Source organism: Fusarium musae, chromosome 2 (genome assembly GCF_019915245.1).
Source record: "Fusarium musae strain F31 chromosome 2, whole genome shotgun sequence".
Lineage (NCBI taxonomy): Eukaryota > Fungi > Ascomycota > Sordariomycetes > Hypocreales > Nectriaceae > Fusarium > Fusarium musae.
The window spans coordinates 3,812,978-3,832,020 of NC_058388.1; the positions used below are offsets into that span (position 1 = coordinate 3,812,978).

The following is a 19,043-nucleotide window of genomic DNA, read 5'->3' on the forward strand; positions in this document are numbered from 1 at the left end:
TAACAGTGTGCTCACAAGGGGTATCATTATATTCATATCCAATCCCAATATCGTGGCTCAAGAGTAGCCTGGCCTTTCGTCCCGACAGCCTGTTTGGAACATCTCAGCTAGTATATCCCACTTTGCAGACTGCGCATCGCTTGTAGCTCTGGCAACACTGCGTAAGCCGCCACAAACAAAACGCAAGTGTCTATCATAATCGGATTTAATCTCCTTGAGCACAGTCATAAACGGCTTGCCCATCTTCAAGGTCCTCGATCTATCCTTCTCCCCGTCGTCCTCTTCATCACTACTATCGACGTACTTGGACTTCAATCCAGGTGTTCCAGGCGTAGGCGAAAGGTTTCTGGTCGAGAGTCGAGAAAATTGCTGCATCCGCTCTGTCTCTTTTGTCATGTTGACAGTTTGTGCTTGTTCTAGTCTGATGGCCAGGTCGAGCATATCGAGGAAGCATTCTCTGATCGGTGTCAATCTGCTCCCAAGACATGCCTCATCAACAACCTGTTTCAAGAATGCAGCATGAACTCTCATCATGGCATCGACATCGTGAGCCTCTTGCATGTCCTGCCTCATCTTAGCGCAGTTAGGTGCCAAGACCAGCGTCGCAAGATAAGTCTGCAGAGTAGTGCAGAACCACAGGAGGTTATTCCGTAGTGAATAATAAAGAGCACGTTCGTCCCAGTTATCATGATCGATCCAGTAATTCTCGAGGATCTTGCGCTTATGTAGAACATACAAGGCTCTCTTCAATTGCAGGAGAAGAGTAAATATAGCATCATACTGAGTGTTGCTGTCTTCGGACAGAATCATGCGAATCGGCCATGCCACTCGATAGTTGACTTTTGTACTCGGAAGAACTGACTTGACAGAGTCGCGAGCCTTGAGAAGTGGCACCTTCAGCCCCGTGGGACTGATGTATATGGATATTCTCGTCATGTCGACAAGAGTTGTGAATGCCTCTTGTGCCACACTCGTCAGGCTATAGCGGTTGTTCCAGTTAGGATCCAGCGCATCTAGTTTTCCGAACAGGCTGCTAGTCCACGCTTCTGTTGCGGCACCATCAGACATGAAATACAGCCGCTCCATAGCTTCGAGAGCAGACCAGAGTCCGCACTCTTCAAACAGCGTGTTTCTCAGCGTGGTAGAGGATGTGTTGTATTTGGTCTGGATCCATGCATCAAAAGCAGAGTCGAAAAGCTCTGAGAACGGCGCAAGCTCAAGTCCTTCGGGACAAAGCGTGTCATAGTGTAGTGGAGGCTCCTGAATCGTCCATTCCGAGCCTGGCGAGATCCAGCGGCCTAATCGCTTCAAGATGACGATGTTTTTGCCAGCATTGAAGATCTTGGCAGCTGCTGGCTGGAGGAAATTAGGGGCATGCAACTTCCCATCGGCCGTCCTACGCAGCCTGAATTGTTCGCGCCAGATCTTGCTAGGTGATACTTGGCTTGGGACCTGTGATACGAAGAAGATCTTGTCACCGGGAATAAGTTTGCCCTCTTCCATCCAGAGCCGAATTGGGCGTAGGTAAACATTGAAGCACTCGACAAAAATGCGTGCCAGAAACTCGTAAACGTCTAGCTTTCCGGATAGTTGCGCCATGCTTGCATCGTCAAAAAGAAGCTCAAGATACCGAAAGGTACCTTGATTGGGCACGTTCTGTATCTGAGCGATGATATTTGAAAGAGAATACAAGGGTTCAAGCGATGTTGCCAACTCTCCCTTGATCGACAATAAGCTGACAACCACATTATTCTCAGGCGCAACAAGCCGTGACTCTATCCCCGTTGACTTTCTGTCCAGATCGTCGAGTCGCTTAGCCACAGTGTCCTGGAGAACCTGAATATGTGATGCTCGTTGTGGTTTGCTGACGAAGTCTCGCAGAATACCCAATTGTCGTCCTGCTTCAGAGAAATAGCTCAGAAGGGCTTTGTGAGTATCCCATTTCAGATGGCCCATCTGAAATGCTGGGTTGACGGTGCCACTGGGTCCAAAAAGTGTCGTATCAAGTCCTTGCAGCATGAACAAAACTTCTCGAACGATCTGGAATTCCGTTACAGGGACTTTTCGAGCATGGCCAGATGCATCTGTGGGCTTTTCTATCCGCCATCCTTGCGCTCCTCGAATCTCGTGCAGTTTCGTCATATCCTCAGGGCTGATAATCAGGTCTTCGGCTGTTCGTCCAACAGGGACATCAGATGGGTTGGTACTGGCTTCTGATTCACTCTTGGAGTCATCTTCGTAAAGCTCATCATCTGAACTGTCGGTATATTTTATTGTCTTCCAAATCGCAGGGTCGTCTTCCCATCCATCCTCATCGGCAATATCCTCCCAACGCAGTTCGAGTTCTGAATCGCTTGGCCCCGTTTTCAGCGCATCTAGGTCGCTCAGTTTTGAGTAATATGTCGGTTGATCCGAGAGTTCTAGTATCAGGTACAGAACTTCGGGGTGGAAATTCGAGTGTATTTGTCGGAGCTGCTCCCGGCGCTCGATGAGCGCATCAGCAAGTGCATCTCTGCCATTGACGCGGAATCGCTCTTCCAGACCGTCCAGCTGGTGTTCGACTTCGAATTGATTTGTTCGCAGGTATGGGTGCGACTTTAGTCTTTGCAAAGCAGCATCACGCTGGGCCTTGAATCGAGGGTTTGTCTGAAATCATGAATACATATCCCAAAGATGTGATGAAGAGGGGTCGTACCTCGGCTGATGTGCTAGTGACAGCCTCAACGAGCTCTCCGGTGAGAGCACCCAGCCTTGCAGCAAATGCCATGGTCGTCTCTCATGTCTCGCGCGTTATCATATTAAATGGCTGTTGTATCATGACTGGTAACGAATTATTTGGCGGGGGTTTCAGTGGTTGATGGCGCGTCAGTCGCGTCAACAGGGTCCAAGCTCCACTACAATGATAGCTCTTATCAGCGCTGATTGGCTTAGCTTTCGTGACATCAGCTTCAGTTATTCGAAACCCCTTTCACATACTTGGAGCTTGAAACGATTCTACAATTCCAGAGGCAATTTGCTCTAGAGCGATAAGCTACATCCTTTTTTTTCGCTATAATTGTAGATTATTCGTCACTCATGGATGTTTGAGCCTTGTCCCTTCTTTTTTGGCGTTGTAATAACCCTGGATCATCTGGCGATATCCTGTCGAGCACAACATGACAGTTGCGCGGCCAGTTCGGGCGTTGATCGCCGGCGGGTGCATTCTCTGGTGTTTCTTTCTGTGGCAGATATTTGCTCCATCATGGTCGTTAAGAGGTCCCGGTGATCGCTACTCCAATTTTGAGCGGGATCCCATGCTGGATCGTAAGTCGCAAAGAGCATCAATGTCAACTGTTGCTAACTGATATAACAGCTACCGATGAACCAGAAGGAGTGTTACATCGTACGAGCCCGAGATATGCCCACGATGCGAAAAAGACGGAGCGCATCGATGCGACGCTATTAGCGCTTGTGCGGAACGAGGAGGTGGATGCCATGGTCATGTCGATGAGGGATCTCGAAAGGACTTGGAACTCCAAGTTTAACTACCCCTGGACGTTTTTCAACGATAAGCCTTTCACCGAAGAGTTCAAGAGGAAGACTAGAGCAGCTACGAAGGCGAAATGTAACTACGGTAGGTCCTTGTCTAGGAAGAGGAGAGAGAAGACAAGGGGATATGCTGATACTACAACCAGAAATCATCCCCAAGGAACACTGGGACATGCCCTCTTGGATCGACGAAGAGCTCTTTCAGGAATCCGCCAAGATCCTCGAAAAGAACGGCGTCCAATATGCAAGCAAGATATCATACCACCAAATGTGTCGATGGAACAGCGGTCTCTTCTACAAGCATCCAGCCCTGAAGGATATTCGCTACTACTGGCGTGTCGAGCCTAACGTGCACTTCTTCTGCGATGTTGACTACGATGTCTTCCGCTACATGCACGATAACAACAAGACATACGGCTTCACCATCAACCTCTATGACGATCCCAAAACCCTCCCTTCGTTGTGGCCCGAGACAGTCAAGTTTCTCGCTGAGCATCCTAATGCAATCCACGAGAACAGCGCCGTAGCTTGGGTCACCGATGATATCCGTCGGCCTTCCACAAATAGAAAGGCTCAGGGATATTCGACGTGCCATTTCTGGAGTAATTTTGAGATTGCGGATATGTCATTTTGGAGGAGCAAAACTTACGAGGACTACTTCAACCACCTCGATCATGCGGGCGGATTCTTCTATGAGCGATGGGGTGATGCTCCAGTCCATAGTATTGCCCTTGGTCTGTTTGAAGACCAGAGCAAGATTCATTGGTTCGTATTCAACCTTTCTTCCACATACAAGAGACTAACAAAATGCTTCAGGTTCCGCGATATTGGTTATCAACACATCCCTTTCTTCAACTGTCCCAACTCACCAAAGTGTAAGGGCTGTGTAACTGGCCGTCTCACTGATGGTGAGGCCTGGTTGCATCGAGAAGACTGTCGACCCAACTGGTTCAAGTACGCTGGTATGGGATAACAAGTTTTGTCTCCTATAACATTTTGACAATATTTGATGCATAGAAAGGGGTACAGAGTCTTTATTTCTGGCAATTTTCATAACGATTTGGCGCTGGTGGGGGGCTATTAATGTTCAAGCAAGCTGCAAGGGGGTATCATGATGGACAATATCTTGTCTGTACGAATTGGAACGCCTTTGATGATGATGTATTAGATCTGAGTATAAACAAAGACGCTATCTCGCTTGACCTTGACCTTGATCTTGAAAGTAATGGGTATAATAGATAGATGTCTACAAGGCTCCGTAGACCGTCACCACGCCTGATGTTCCACCAACGCAGAACTGATCTCCCCAACCATCCTCCCTCCACGCCATACAACTCACAACGTTACTCCTCACCTTCTCCTTTCCATCCCGGCCAACAGCCTTCTTCTTTGGTTCAAACCCTTCTGGCCCCCAAGGAACCGTCACCTTAGCCGCCACCTTTCCCGTCAACAAATCCCAAGCCCATATCCTTCCATGTCCGTTGGGTGCAGGCTCACCGGCCATGGCATCGCCAACCACTACGTACTTCTCTTTGCCGCCCAGCAGCGCCTGCAGCTTGACATCTTCGTTCTTCCATCCTGGGTCGGTGTATGCGCGTAGACAGGAGCCATTGTCGCGGTCCATCAGTCGGAGTTTGTTGTCGAGACTCCCGACCAACATGGTGCGTCCATCGCGGGTGAGACTGAGACTCGTAACGGGTGCGCCTATCACATCGGTTGTGACTTTTCCCATGCGGATATCGTAGCTGCGTACACGGCCATCGACGCTCCCCGCGAGGACTTCGGGGCCACGGACGACGAGACATGTCACGGCATCGTTGGCATCGTCGAGAACCTGTATAGGCTTGAAGCTGTTGCTCTTGGTATCCCACAATCTCACCGTAGTGTCAAAGCCTGCGCTGGCAATAATAGAATCACCTTCTCCCGCAAAGCTCACGCAATTAATACGAGCCGTGTGGCCATGAACGTTGCCGCCAAATCGCTTAGTCGTAACAGCAGTGCTCACGTCCCAAAGGAACACGTTGCGATCACCACCAGCCGACACAAACCGTTCATTATCGGCAGCGACAGAGAGGCTCAAGACTTCATAGCCGTGAGCAGCATAAGTCTGAATCAATCGACCCTGAGGAACAACGCTGTGACGATCACCAGGACCAGATGTGCTGGGAAATGGGTTGTAGAGGCGGATAGATCGGTCCGCTGAACCGGTGAGGATGTAGGTGCCTGGAGAGGCGGAGTATGCAAGGGCATGGACCGGGCCTTTCAGTGTGTGTGTGTGTTAGTGTACTGTAAGCGACAGCGCGGCATACGCCTTGAAATTGCTACCAGTTGGTGGGATATGACATGATATGATATGATATGATATGCTGGGGCAGATACGCCACGCCTGAAGCCAAGAGAAAAATATATGGGGGAACTAACCATTGGCGCCCAAGAGATGAGCAGATGGCTTATCTGGAAACCCCATTGCAGGATATTGATAATTATTGATATTGTCAAGTAAAGAGTGAGATGAGAGAAGCTCTGACGTTTCTGCGGCAGATGCATGTTTCCAGTGCATTACCTAATCAGGCTAGCTGCATATCTCTATGCAACACGATGATTCTGGATGGATGGACGTTGCTGTAAGGAAAATCGGGCTAATTATACGGATAACCACACTCCCCCTCCCCTTCAACCCCTCGACCGTTACCTACCAACCTGCTGTACATATGTATGTACGAAAAAAAGGAAAAAAAAAGGTCACTGCAGTGTAACCATAGGCCACCTTGCAGATGCAGAATTTCATGATGATGTACATGGAGAACATGCGAGGTTATTTGGGCACAATAAGTACCTCATATGCCGAGAGGCAAAGCAATCTGTGGTACACATATGTACGTGTCATGTCGGCTTCTTTTGGCGGTAGACGAGATAGGAAGCTGGTATTAATGAGGTACGTAGATGAGGCTACGTTGGTCAAGCCAGCAAGCAGTACGTAGTGGTATCGTGATCAAGTTAGGCATTATTTTACAACCAACAACCAATATCTTACGACATAGAATCTCAATCCCACTGCAGTATTGAAATTGCAATCAATGTCCCGGCCTTTGCTGAGCATTCAGCCGAGGATACGATACGATACCGCCCCCTCCGCCTTCAGTCAGTTCCACCTCTGTCTGGACTCTGAGGCCATCAAGAACCACTTACACAACCCACAGCTTCAACGGCCCCCAACCAACAAACCCTCCCCCAAAGTTGATGCCGGGATTCCCTTCCCTCGAGTCCCTTCTCATCCGCCTATTTCGCAATCCCGCCAACCAATACTCTGCCAAGCCTCTTGTCACAGGCTTCACGCTACCCTCGTGGGGCTTTTCCGAGCGCTTGTTCCCAGCATAGCATCCACCATATTCGTTCATGTCTGCTGGAGGATGAGAGGATCCTTCCGAGATACGAGATCGGCGCCTATGAGCTTGTGTCAGACATGATCCATATTGTTGCCGCAGACGAATGCCCCCCCCCCCCCCCCCCCATTGGTGTGAGGAACATGGTATGGTATTCGTGTTGGCATGAGTTGCAGGGCCTTGGGCCTTTTGGAAAAGAGACGTGACACATGGGGCTTGACAGAGTCTGGCTCCAACATGAGAAGGGTATGTCGCAGGAAGATCACGCCGCACACTAGACATAGTCGCATCCATGAAACTACTCAAGCCCCTTGTCAAAAGCGCTCCAAACGGTCTTGCCTCAGCCTGTAACAACCACTCGAGGAGATTCAGGTTGGTCTGGTCACTCAATGCAAACAGGATTTGCTCCGAAAGTCATCTCATCTTGTCTTCAAGTCCAACAAAGCGTCGGACGTCAATTATATTTCAACAGACTTGGTGTGGACCAGATGCCTAATCATGTTGGTGTCTGCCTGGCTCAAGAACGCTCAGCTCACTCGAGATCAAATCTCAGAGGGTAGGACGCCGGAACTCCTTCCTTTATGTGCGTAGTAAGATGTATCATACAATGGGGAATAATATAGAAAACAGTACAAGTTCCTCTATCCGGGAACAAACAAGCGACAAGGCAACCAACTGACTGCTTGTCATCATATGCTATGTATATAACGCCATACCCCCCCAATTCTGACGCCCAACACCATGCCTGCAGTGTCGTGAATGCAGCAAGATGCAAATGATACAAAACCGGTAGAAATCAGCGTCGTGTGGCCAGTGCCAAATATTTCATGCAATCCGCTTGCTCAAATCATTGTAGATAGTAAATGGTATCCATGTCCCGAGGATACAGCTTCTCCATTGGGCTGTTGATTTGCCAACGAAGGATCTTCTCTTCTTCACGTCCTTCAGAACTATAAAAGACTCGGTAGCCTTCCATAGGACTGACCGGTTGGCTGCCTCGCTCTCGAATGCGATGCAGCATTGCGAGACGTCCATCAATCGCCTCTTGGGCGTTCCGCACGTTGTCCCAAATGGCAAACATGGCCTGAACCACTCCCTGAACCATGTGCACATTCTCAATGATGTCGCTTAGGTGGGAAAGACGGCCACTTGCTGTGAAAACATCAACGGCTTCCGCCAAAACCATGGCTAGAACTGGTGCAGGTCCACTGAGGACTGTCTGGCCTCCACGATGAAGTCGTAAAAGTGCCTTGGCCATATCCAACACTTGTGTTGCATGTTCGTAGCATGTTTGTATGTTGTGAGATGTAACTTGAGGCGAAAGGCGTCCAGCTGCCAGCGTATGGCGGCTGAGCTTGATCATGGCATGGTTGTAAAGAAGGTGCATGGTCAAGAAAGGTCCCAGCTCCCCTGCCAGCGCTGCAGACTCAAGGTTCGAAGCGGTAAAAGCCAGCCGGGGAGGCAAGGCGTTGCGCCACTCTTGAATGCGCTTCAGGAGTCGTTGGGATGACTCCAGATCCGCTTCCATCACATTCGCTCGTCGAGCCATCCTATAAATCCGGCATACGTCGTTAGACCAGATGTGTACCATCTGGACTAGGTGCGCCGAAATGCCAAGCTCACGGTCTTGCGCCGTAGCAACGCTGGAGACGTAAGGGTTGAAGAGAGGAGCAAATCCATCCATCTCACGCTCGAAGCTCTGACCGTCGGCGGGTAGGCGAATATAGATATCTTCGGCGTTGATCATGGCCAAATGATCAGGGAAATGACCGTCAAGGCGCTCTAGCATGTAAAGAGACCAGAAAGTCCTTCTTCTGGCTTCGCAGTACCCAGCCTTGTTCAATCCGAACGGAAAGGTGACTAGGCCGGCTTCCTTTGACTCTTCGATCTCGACGTTCAACTGAAGGCAAGCTGCTGAAGCTACCGCTGCTGAGATCATCTCATTAGCTTCAGATGAGCGGGAGATTGAAATATAGTATAGTGCCAGTAAGACTCTAGTCTGAACCAACTGAATACAGCTGGTTGTGGTGAATTTCTGAGCATAGTGTGCAACAGACGCGTACTCAAAAGCGATGGATTTCGGTCCGCCAGAGAGGGCAACACCGACAGCGAGAATACTGTACAGGATCATCAAGTCCTCTGGTGTTTTGCGGTGCCCTTGGTTTACAACCCATGCCTTGAAGACGTTCTCGGGGATGAATCGCACGATCATGGTGCTGTCGAGGTGGACGAAAAAGTGAGAGATCACCGAACGAATAGACTGGGGATCGGAAAGGGAGGGGTCAGTTCGCCAGGCTTGGTTGAGCACATCTTCGGAAATTCGAGGGAGCTCAATTGTGGGAGGTTGAATGGGGACATGAGGTCTGGGAGCCTCAACAGGCGGTAGTGCATGCACTGGCTCACCCATGGAAACATAACTGTCATATCCAGATCGAAGCCTCTTGTGTGAGCCCGACTCTGGAGACTGGGGACGGAGATTAGTTCGTGGCGACACCGGCGAACTGTTCTCGCTCTCATTGGGAATGGTTGGCCCATTCAATGTCCTGACATCGTCCAGCTCAGCCGGCGGTGTCGATGGTGATGTGTTATGCCCTCCTCGAGGCCTGGAGAATGTTAACAAATCTGGCTCGGAGTGATTGATCGAAACAGAACTTACGCATTCTTGAATTTGCACACGCGACCAAACTTCTCGCACTGAACGCATCGAGGATAGTCAGGATCACATTTTATCTTCTTCTCACGGCATGTCACACATGCAATCGCGAGTCGTTTTCTGGGTTTCCCAGCCTTGGTTACACCCCAGTGAGCGTTTACTGCCTCACCATCGATTACGGTCTTGCAGTGACTGCCATCATCGTAGAAGTAGCACATTCCCTCGCCTGGCACTTCAGTGGCCCTGACAAATCTAGGCAAGAAATGTGTTCCAGTCCAGATCTTGGGGCCCAGTCCATCCTTTGCCGGAACACCATCAGTCGCCGTGGTGCTTGGTGTTGGTGGAGGGATTGGAGCTCCTTGTGAAGATCCCTGATCGTTGTAAGTGGGAATCACACGTTCCTTAGGACTTGGAAAGTGAAGCCGAAACTGGTCCTGTGGCGGTCGAAATGAACCATCTCGAGATCCCAGAGAGTACTCAGATCGACTTTCCTGATACGCAGACCATCGGCCAGATTGCCCTTCGGTAACTGACTCCTGGCGGGCATGTTCGCCGTTGCGGAATCTAGGAGAAGCTGAACCAGAGTAAGACCGTGGGAGGCCATGGGCTGGTTGTCGGTCTGCATCGAATTTGTTGTCGTAGGTGCGTGGTTGTGATAATGAAGGTGACAACGTGGGCGGGAAGTATGATGTTGAATGATGTCTGTCACCAGATGGCGCACGAGTGCGATCCAGGGGAGATGTAGTGGAATAAGAGTGGTTGTGCTCTGAAAGGGGCGAGTGTGCTGGTCGGCCAGCTGGTGGTGGAGGTCCGAAGATACTACTCAAGGAAGGAAGTTGTTGTCGAGGTGCAGCTTGTGTGGTCGACTCTGGCCTTGACTGTTCACCATTCATCTTCTGATCTGCAGGCATTTCTGTTGTCAGAGGCTTGTCATAGTTGTTCATGGAAGGCGATGTAGGAGCTGGCGAGATCCAAGGTCGGTCCGCAGATGAGTTAGGAGAATAGGTCGATGCGCCAGGGCTTGTCGACTCTGGGGGAGTATTTGGGAAAACCAAACGAGGACGAGAATCTATGCTAGGTAAGACACCCATTGAGAGGACTACTCGATATGGCTCGAGTGGCAGCAAAAAAGCATTTGAGGCTGGAGAAACACTGCTGTAAAAGAGCTTCAATGTCGAATAATGTAAACCAACACCAAACAATTGGTGGGGGAGGTCAGCAATTATCTATCCCCCTCGGATCGGATACAATTATTACACCAGCGGCGCGACTCTTTTTGGGGCCAGCGTTGCTAAGACAGGCCACCGTAAAAGACGCGGTGGTACCCTAATACGGATAGCCCAAGACCAGGAACAAGCTGGTCTAGGAAGGGAAAGGAGGGGATGTACCAATCCTAACACGATCCAAACTGTCGGGTTGGGCGTGATGGTTTAAGACTAGGAGAAGTCTACCAGAGTTGTCGGCCGATCCTCACCAAATATACGTGGTTAGAAGTCACGAACGTGCAGAGAAAGTGAAAGAAAAGCCTCCATCTGTTGAAAACCCAAGACGGTTGAAAAGTGATATAATCGACAGAGTTACCAACTCTCAGCATTGGCTGGTTGACGATGGCCGCCAACCACTTGGTTAACGACCGAAGCGCCTCCGCGTGGTAGAGGCGTGGGCGTGGACACTTTTGCTGGGTGTGGCCTTGGCTCCTTAGATTTGCGACAAGACGGATCAAAGAACGCCCAACGGAGGTGTCCATCCCTGTCCCAAGTCTCTCAATCCCAGTCCCCCAATCCCGCCACGCGAAATGCGAGTCCCGGAGCGCCTCGTTAGAGGTGTGCCGTTGCCCACACGTGTACGGTGAATATCTGTGGTCTTATTTGCATGGGACATGATGGGCCCCCAGGCTGGATGACTTGCGGATACTAGCGCAGATGTCGAGCGATCCCAGGCTGCTGGCCATCGACGCCAACGGCATTGTGGGTACAGTACATGACATGGCGTGCGAGCCAACCCAACGGCTTTCGTACACCCCTAAGCAGTCCAGTGCTTGACGATGATCCTATGTATCTGCAAGGATCGAAGCATGGGTTGCCGGGCACCGGGGGACGGGGCCGGGTGGGCGTGGCACGCCGATTTCTGGGAGTGTGTGGCTGATAGATGAATAACTGACGGCTGATGGATTCCCAAAAGGCCCAGATTACCAGACGCTGGCGTTACGGCAAACGACCAGCGGCCAGCGGGTTGTGGGTGATTGTGGATGAGCTCCATCATGCCGCGCGCGACACAAGCCAATCTTCAAAAACGGGGTGTATTTCAGACAGAGGGCTCTTAACAAGAGTCAGGGAACCCGCTAAGGGGTGACGCCTTGCGTCAGCAAGATCCTTGATTCAGATTAGGAAACGGGAAGTAAAACCCAGGATAAGCAGTTGAGTAATGACATGTGTCGAAACGATACAGTTCCATCGCAAATTTGTTCAAATTCCCAGGCTAACAATGCCTCAACACCTTCCTCCCTTGGTAGCCAGGGGAGACTAGAGACTAAATGAACCAGGGTCTGCTAGGAGAGTTCCTGTGAGTCCGTCTAGAACTTCAGCTCTTCCAGAAAGATATTCTGGTACGGGCGGCCGCCAGTAGCCGCGCTTAAACGCTCGAAACACTTTTTTAAAGTACATAAAGTTTATATCGAACTCTTTTTCCCACTCCATGTCGTGCAACGCAAAACAGTGAAGGACCATTGGCCTTGGCACTCTGTCAGAAACTCCCGTGTGGCGTTGGGTGAAGACTTTGATCGCTCAGTGTTGTGGCGGGTGGTAGAAGTGTATAAGCATGTCACACAGAAATACTTGGCTCCTGTAAGCCCTGCTGTAAACCGACTCCTCACAGCCCTCACATATGCCATGCATGTACCGGCAGGGCACGGGTATGTAGGCAGAGTGCCGTGAACGAACAGAGGAATCGCCGGGTTTCTGAAGACCCCGCCGGAAAGCATAAAAATAAGCAACAGGCTACTTCAAATCAGCCAATATAGTTGAGTGCTTCTAGCTCCATAAAAGTGCTCAAGGTAGTAATCAATTTCTCAGCAATAATTGAGCAGGAGGTGGAACAAGTGCATTATGCCTATCGAGATGATTATTGTCTGTCGTGGCCATAGCTGCGCGAATACTGTCACAGTAAATGAATCGCATTGACCTCTGCTTGTACCCGGAATCACGCCTGTGACAGTACGAGTAGTCGAGTCAGGAAGTAAATAACGGCATTTATTGACCCCTGAAGCTCAGTCCGTCGGACTGACTCCTATGATCCCACTGTTGACCCAAGTGCGGCGTCGTCTAGCGGCTTCGTCTGGACTAATGGATCTATACCACCTGCAGCTTGGGGTAAGACGCTAGAAGATGAGCGAACATTCAACCTCGCGAATGCATTATAAATTATCGTGAAGCTGGATTGGTGATAATGATCTGACGGGAACGATAGAATATTTTCAATGCCAGATCGCCGAGCAATGCTGGTAGACTATAGACAATCCGAAGCTGTTGGCCCAGCTTGCACAGCCGTCGTCAGAATTGTGTATGGCAAACATGGGTAGTTGGCAATTCAGCCTTTCAGGTACAAAAATGCCACACCTTCGGAGCGACGAGCTCATGATCCGGCTCGTATACTCGGGTAGGCGGGAAGGCTGACAGTCAGCCAGTATCCGTTGTTGAATGGTTCAATATCTACATCATTTCGTAATCCAAGCAGCGCGAGAATGATATATGAACCGCTTTCAGTAAATATTGCGAGCGCCTAGGGTGGTAGTTGGAAATTAAGCTTGCCAACCAGTGGCTTGAGAGGTAGGGAATTGACTCTTAGACTCTGTGATGGACTTATGTCCAAGGAACGCTGCGGTGGATAAAGCGCTCGGCATACCCAGTTAAGAGACCCAACCTGAGATTGTGCTGGCAATAAGATGAAATGCCAAGCCCTGTAACACGGGGGAGTGCTCGTGGGCTCTGATGATGCCAAATTTGGCAGGCTGCATAGGACTTCCTGGTTATAAAACGGTGAGCTGGAGCAACCGAGGTGCTGATTTGATGGCATGAGGATCTTCCCATGGTAAGACCTTTGGTAGCGATTGTTCTTAGTGTATCATCCCACTCATCATGAGAATATCCAACTCTGAAAAGCATCGAGGCTGTATTACCTATTTGCTTAATTGTTGGATATTATGCGCTCACCCCCTGATGAATGATTGTGATTCTCGGTCGGCTGCCAAAGCTCATGTCGATCTCCAGGGCGGGACAAATAGACTTTGCACCAGATTTACAGAGCCGTCGTTGCGGCACCCGTGGTTCTATCGACAGCTTCCTGGGGAGATTTGCTTTTCGCGCAGTGCCGGGCATGACCCTAGGTTGCAGGTCCCCGGATCCATGGATATGACGTCTTGGCCGCGTGCGGCACATGGTCTAAAGGAGGTGTGGCATGTCACGGCAGTCGTACGATCTTTCAACGCTAGTCCGTACTGGCGCCTCATCGTTTCGCCGTCATTCCAACAGTGGGGCAGGCTCGGATATATGTAGGCGTCCTGGGGCGTTGTGGGCGTGCTCAATAGCGTCAGAGAGTGTGGCTGTCAATTCCGGTAATTGCCAGCAGCATTTGGTATTACCGATAGCCTTGCCATGACTGATTATGTGCCTACCTATCTAGTCAAGTGTGGTAGCTAAGTTAGCAGAAGGGCTCAAACGCATGTCGCACCGTTATGTTCGGCGAAACGAACGAACGACATGCAAACAGATAGGGGAAATTCGAAGGTGTGTGTAAGCCATAATGAAGCAAACCCGAGAGAATGGATTGCTCCACTCCGATAACACCCTTTGGCGGAAATAAAAGTATCATATTGGGAAACTTGCGAGCTCAAGTCCGTAAAGTCCGCGTATCCAGAAAGCCTGCATGTCTCCCTTGGAAATTGGCAAAACAACGAGTTGGGAATGGACGGTCGTTCGATGACGATTCAATTTTTGTTGTTTCATGTTTGGGACAAAGCGTAAGCCACCAACACAAGTCATCGAAAAGCCAGGTACAAGTGCAAGTGTAAGTGCAAGTGCATTTCACTTGTGTTAGGCGAGACAGTTGCCAGTTACCCTTTGAGGAAGGCACTACTACCAATCAAGGCCAACCATGCACCCTGCTCTGCCGGGCTGGATCTTTTCTGTCGGCAAGGTACCTTCCAAATTGACTTCCACTTCCACTACCGACGAGTTTCTGCACCTGCCAAAGATTCGGGTAGCACGTGCCACAAAGCTATGAGGAAAAATTGATACAGGGATGCATCGTGAAGCTTTCTATTAAAGTTCCGACGACAGCGTACCTATTTTTCTACGTTGCGCCGAATATATTCGGGCCATGGTCAGAGTTGTATCGCTTCATACGGATCCATATGTCGACCAGGTACAGTCCAGCCGGTAGGTTGCTTACACCGAGGTGGATTCGACGCGACGTCGCTTGCTGCAATGAACCACCAGAAACACGGCTCAGATATCGAGGCGAGACGCACAGATAGGCAAAGCTCGTTGGACAAGATACGCACTGAATCGAATAATTACCGGGCGCATATGCGATTGAATCATCTTTGATTCTGTACTCATACCAGATGGACTGGAAATCACTAGGCTCGACTGTCCAGTAGGTCGCCGTCAACCCGTACCATAAGCCGCTTGTCAAGGAGTGCTCCATTGCAAACAAGGGAGCACTTCCTGGCGCCCGCTGGCGTCGGCCGCTGGAGCATGGGTTCAGTCAAAGCACAGGACATGATAGGGCCTCGGTAATCTGTCTGTGCGAATAAAAGCGTGCCTGGTACGTACCCTTTCGGCTGCCGACGAATACCCTGCCCTGCTAGAACGAGCTGTCAGATCAGTGATCACTCATCAAAAAATCAATCTCTCCTCCTTCTGCAGAGGCTTCTACCCCGGATCCACTACCGTGTCGCGGATCGAACATGGGGCCCAGGCAGGGTATCTTGTTCGACTGCCTAATTCAGCTTCATCTCCGGCCTCTACCCGCAGAAATCACTGGCCGGTGCTTTTTTCTCTTAACCTTTCCTCGCTCTTTGGTTTGTCGCTCGGCCGAGTCCCCAAAGACCGCATTGCTCTCCTCTTCCCTGGCTTGGCACCTCGCTTGTCGCTAACAATGCTGTAACGTTGACGCCCAGTCTGTAAAGATGGTTTCAGCTCCAGGTAGCATGGTCACTATGGAAAAGATCAACAATATTAAAACCAGATATTTCGGTTCACAAAAATTTTATCCCCGCTAGGGAGCGCCTCACTACATATGTTGACAGTTGGCCTTCGTCATCAGCGCCACACGCCCAAAGACATAAGACATTGAGTCTTGGCTCTCCTGACGAGGCCGTATGAGGGGTTTAAGCCCCCAAGTGCCCCTCATTTCAAGGCTGCATTGAAAGTACGGTGGCTTTACCGTACAACAAGAACATGGAGAGGGTTATCATCTAATCTCGTGGTGGACAGCATCATCACAAGAAGTACGGATATAGATTCCCTGATACAATTCTTGCGCCCGTCATAAGATTTTAAAGTCAGTGTCGGACATCATAGACACCCCAAGTCGACTTACACTACGACTCTCATCCAAGGGTAACTGCCGCTAACCAGGGATGCCAAGCGGATACCAGGATGTTCGAACCAACGTAACGTGGGCGCTAGGGTTCAAGGGGTGAGTGCAGCCTCCAGGCAACGGCTCTTGACAGAAGATGCACACTGGTGTGAAGTTAGTGTGGCCTCCATCTCCACACCGTTGGGCTCGCCGCTCACTTCTTTCTCTCTCGGTCCCGACGGGAGCGAAAGAAACCTATCTTGACTCGGCATTTCACAGCCACACCAATCACATTGCAGGCTCATCGCCTAATATGGACAAAAGAGTTGAACCTGAAGAGCTAGTTTAAACTGGTGCCTACACACAGATGTGTGTCAGACGAAATCAGATTGAGCTTCAGGGTGCAAGTTGTAACTTGCTTTGTCAACGAAGCTGTCACCATATTCGTGGCTCCCCAGCGTGTCGTGGTATCATCAGCCTGGCCCATGTCCAGCCTCCCTGGGGTACAAGATCGCTCAAACGGAATGGCCCCGTTATAATCCAAGTACGCTGCCCCATGCGAACATCGTGCTGAGGGGCTGTTTAAGTAGAGGATATTCCTCCGACTTAATCAAACTCTCGTACGGAAGAGCATGGGTGTAGTGGATCGGCATAATAATCACATCGGCAAACGTTAAATCATATCCATCCATAATACAGATACGGCATTACGTTCCGCTTTCCCATCTCGGTTCGCCAGTTATTTCGAACACTAGATACGCACTACGCATCATCAAGATTGAGCGATCTCCAGAGGAACATCAGGCCCATCACAAACGACACGTGCGATGTCATTCGGTGGCTGAACAATGCTGACATCATGGCTCATGGCTCATCTCAGGCTCTCAGACATATCTGATTCGTTTATTTCCCTGCAAGCCATGCAATCAATGTACACATTTCATGACACGAACTCTACATCACATCACAGCATACTTCGCTATGACTTGGAATACTCAACCACAATCTTGAACCAAGTGCGCATGATCTCGACAATGTTGACAGAGCTGACTGAACATGCAAAATGCTATTTGGGAAATGTTATACAGCTGCCATGACAAACGCGCAACAAACCCGCACTCTGCCAGGGCCCCTGAAGAGCCTAAATAAAAACTCGCTTGGACTTACTGGAAGCAGACTAGACCGAAAGGTAAACCGGCAATTGCTAGATGGTGCGGACCTGGAAATAGACAGATGTGCCGCGGACGGCAAATGTCGATCTTCGGGTCGGGTACTAGAGCCACGAGTCCGGAATTAACACTCCGTTGAAGATGGCCGAGCCGGTATGTTTACACGCGACAAGATACCGAGTTCCAAGTTCGGAAAGGCAGTCGAGATGAGCGCATCAGGGGCGTGCAGATCATGAACTACGTACGGCGTCATCATCGAACTCATGAGTCCACCTTCAATCCTGCGTATGTGAGCAATGTTGGTTGTGCATACATACATACTCTATGTAATTATTTCGTCTTGTCATACACTACAACAGCGTTCTCAACACTGTCCTTGTCGCAAGGCGGACCCTCCTGTACGCACCAAGCGCAGATCCCCACACGCGTCCAGCCGCGGAATAGACGTCAAGCGCGCGAAAGTCACACAGGTTTACAGATTGGTTACTAAGAAACACGCTAGCTCTGATCTCTGTTAGCTCGCCAATAGCCACTTCTGTATGATTTAGACGGATTTCCGCTTTTGGCTTACGGAGTCGGAGACATTTTCAGACCCGGAGACATCTCTGCCGAGATTGGAAGGCATGAAACTATCCGTAATCTAGGCGCTGATATTTAGGTTTTGCATTCAGGGCCTTGTTGCGTAACGGGCCAAAATGCACTTTTCAGTTTCGCCAGAAAGGTGGTTTTCAGCTGCCTCAGTTCGGCTGTTACCCTTGACTTCTCCTCCCAGGGGTCAGCAGGATAGCAAAGCTTGCCTCGCGCCGTCGCATTCCTACAACAGACCGAACGCAAGCATCGTGCCATAATTCTACGCTAGGCCAGCTCCTAGTCTCCCTGTGAATCGAGGGGAAGGTGATAGACTCCGTATAGAGTAACAGATAGGGCACAGCCTGACAACGGACAGGCAGCTTACAACCTACTCTACTGTGATGGGGGCTGTACATTTGTTTTCAAGGTTGCAACTTTAAGTCCAATAACCAAATGTTGGCCCACTGGAGAAACCCTTCTCACATATTTCCTCGCCAATGACGCTACTGGCTGATCTCCAAAGAGCCTCATCGATGTTGGTTTAAGAGAAGCCAGAACGGATTCGTTCTGTTTGAGTATTTGCATATACATCATGTTTATCATGGAGTCGTTTTTTTTTTTTTCAACATCTTACCCAGTTTGAGAAAAACATTTACATTTCCACCCTCAACCATTCCTTCAATCCAGCCAAGATGGCCGACAGTTGTGTATTTTCAGCTGCCACCGCAAGTCGGGACCTATCTTAGCTGGGAGATGAAAAAAGCAACGCAATGATTGGAGGGTAAACGTCCTTGCATCATTTTTCCCACCTCACATCTTCTGCTTCGGCACTCTGAGCCATGGTAATTACATTGCATGGCATGGGGGACTGGTGAGGGATTACGGTACATCCAGGGGCGTACAACAATCCATACTTGACACACACTCAGTGTCGCACGGAGTCAGACAGAGATCATTTTCTGTCTCAAGCGAAGGTTGGGGGCCTAATAGCACCAACCAATCATATGGCTGTCGGAGTAATGCCGAACCTTTGCATGGGGCTGACGCTTGGAAGCGAGCGGCATCCGCATGTCAGAGCGAAATTCGCTTGTGATTTTCCCGCTGTCACTCGCGGTATCATCCCATGTTTGGAGATGGATGTGCCTTGGATCTTGCTTGATA

General features: G+C 50.0%; 4 protein-coding genes across 4 annotated transcripts; 1 reads left to right on the top strand and 3 right to left on the bottom strand.

The window, feature by feature from the left end:
* Window positions 1-57: 57 nt before the first annotated feature.
* On the bottom strand, window positions 58-2,767 carry J7337_003063 (uncharacterized protein; the record flags this gene model as incomplete). Its single annotated transcript, XM_044820785.1, has 2 exons — window positions 58-2,646; window positions 2,696-2,767. 2 exons carry the CDS (start codon window positions 2,765-2,767, stop codon window positions 58-60), a joined length of 2,661 nt encoding a protein of 886 aa, XP_044685085.1.
* A 388-nt stretch (window positions 2,768-3,155) lies between these two features.
* J7337_003064 (uncharacterized protein) lies at window positions 3,156-4,501 on the top strand (the record flags this gene model as incomplete). The annotated part of the gene is made up of 4 exons (XM_044820786.1): window positions 3,156-3,303; window positions 3,353-3,613; window positions 3,675-4,293; window positions 4,345-4,501. 4 exons carry the CDS (start codon window positions 3,156-3,158, stop codon window positions 4,499-4,501), a joined length of 1,185 nt encoding a protein of 394 aa, XP_044685086.1.
* Window positions 4,502-4,774: 273 nt separating this feature from the next.
* On the bottom strand, window positions 4,775-5,995 carry J7337_003065 (uncharacterized protein; the record flags this gene model as incomplete). Its single annotated transcript, XM_044820787.1, has 2 exons — window positions 4,775-5,787; window positions 5,950-5,995. 2 exons carry the CDS (start codon window positions 5,993-5,995, stop codon window positions 4,775-4,777), a joined length of 1,059 nt encoding a protein of 352 aa, XP_044685087.1.
* A 1,763-nt stretch (window positions 5,996-7,758) lies between these two features.
* Window positions 7,759-10,508, bottom strand: J7337_003066 (uncharacterized protein; the record flags this gene model as incomplete). Its single annotated transcript, XM_044820788.1, has 2 exons — window positions 7,759-9,514; window positions 9,568-10,508. The coding sequence occupies 2 exons, from the start codon at window positions 10,506-10,508 to the stop codon at window positions 7,759-7,761; spliced, it is 2,697 nt and encodes an 898-aa protein (XP_044685088.1).
* Window positions 10,509-19,043: the final 8,535 nt, after the last annotated feature.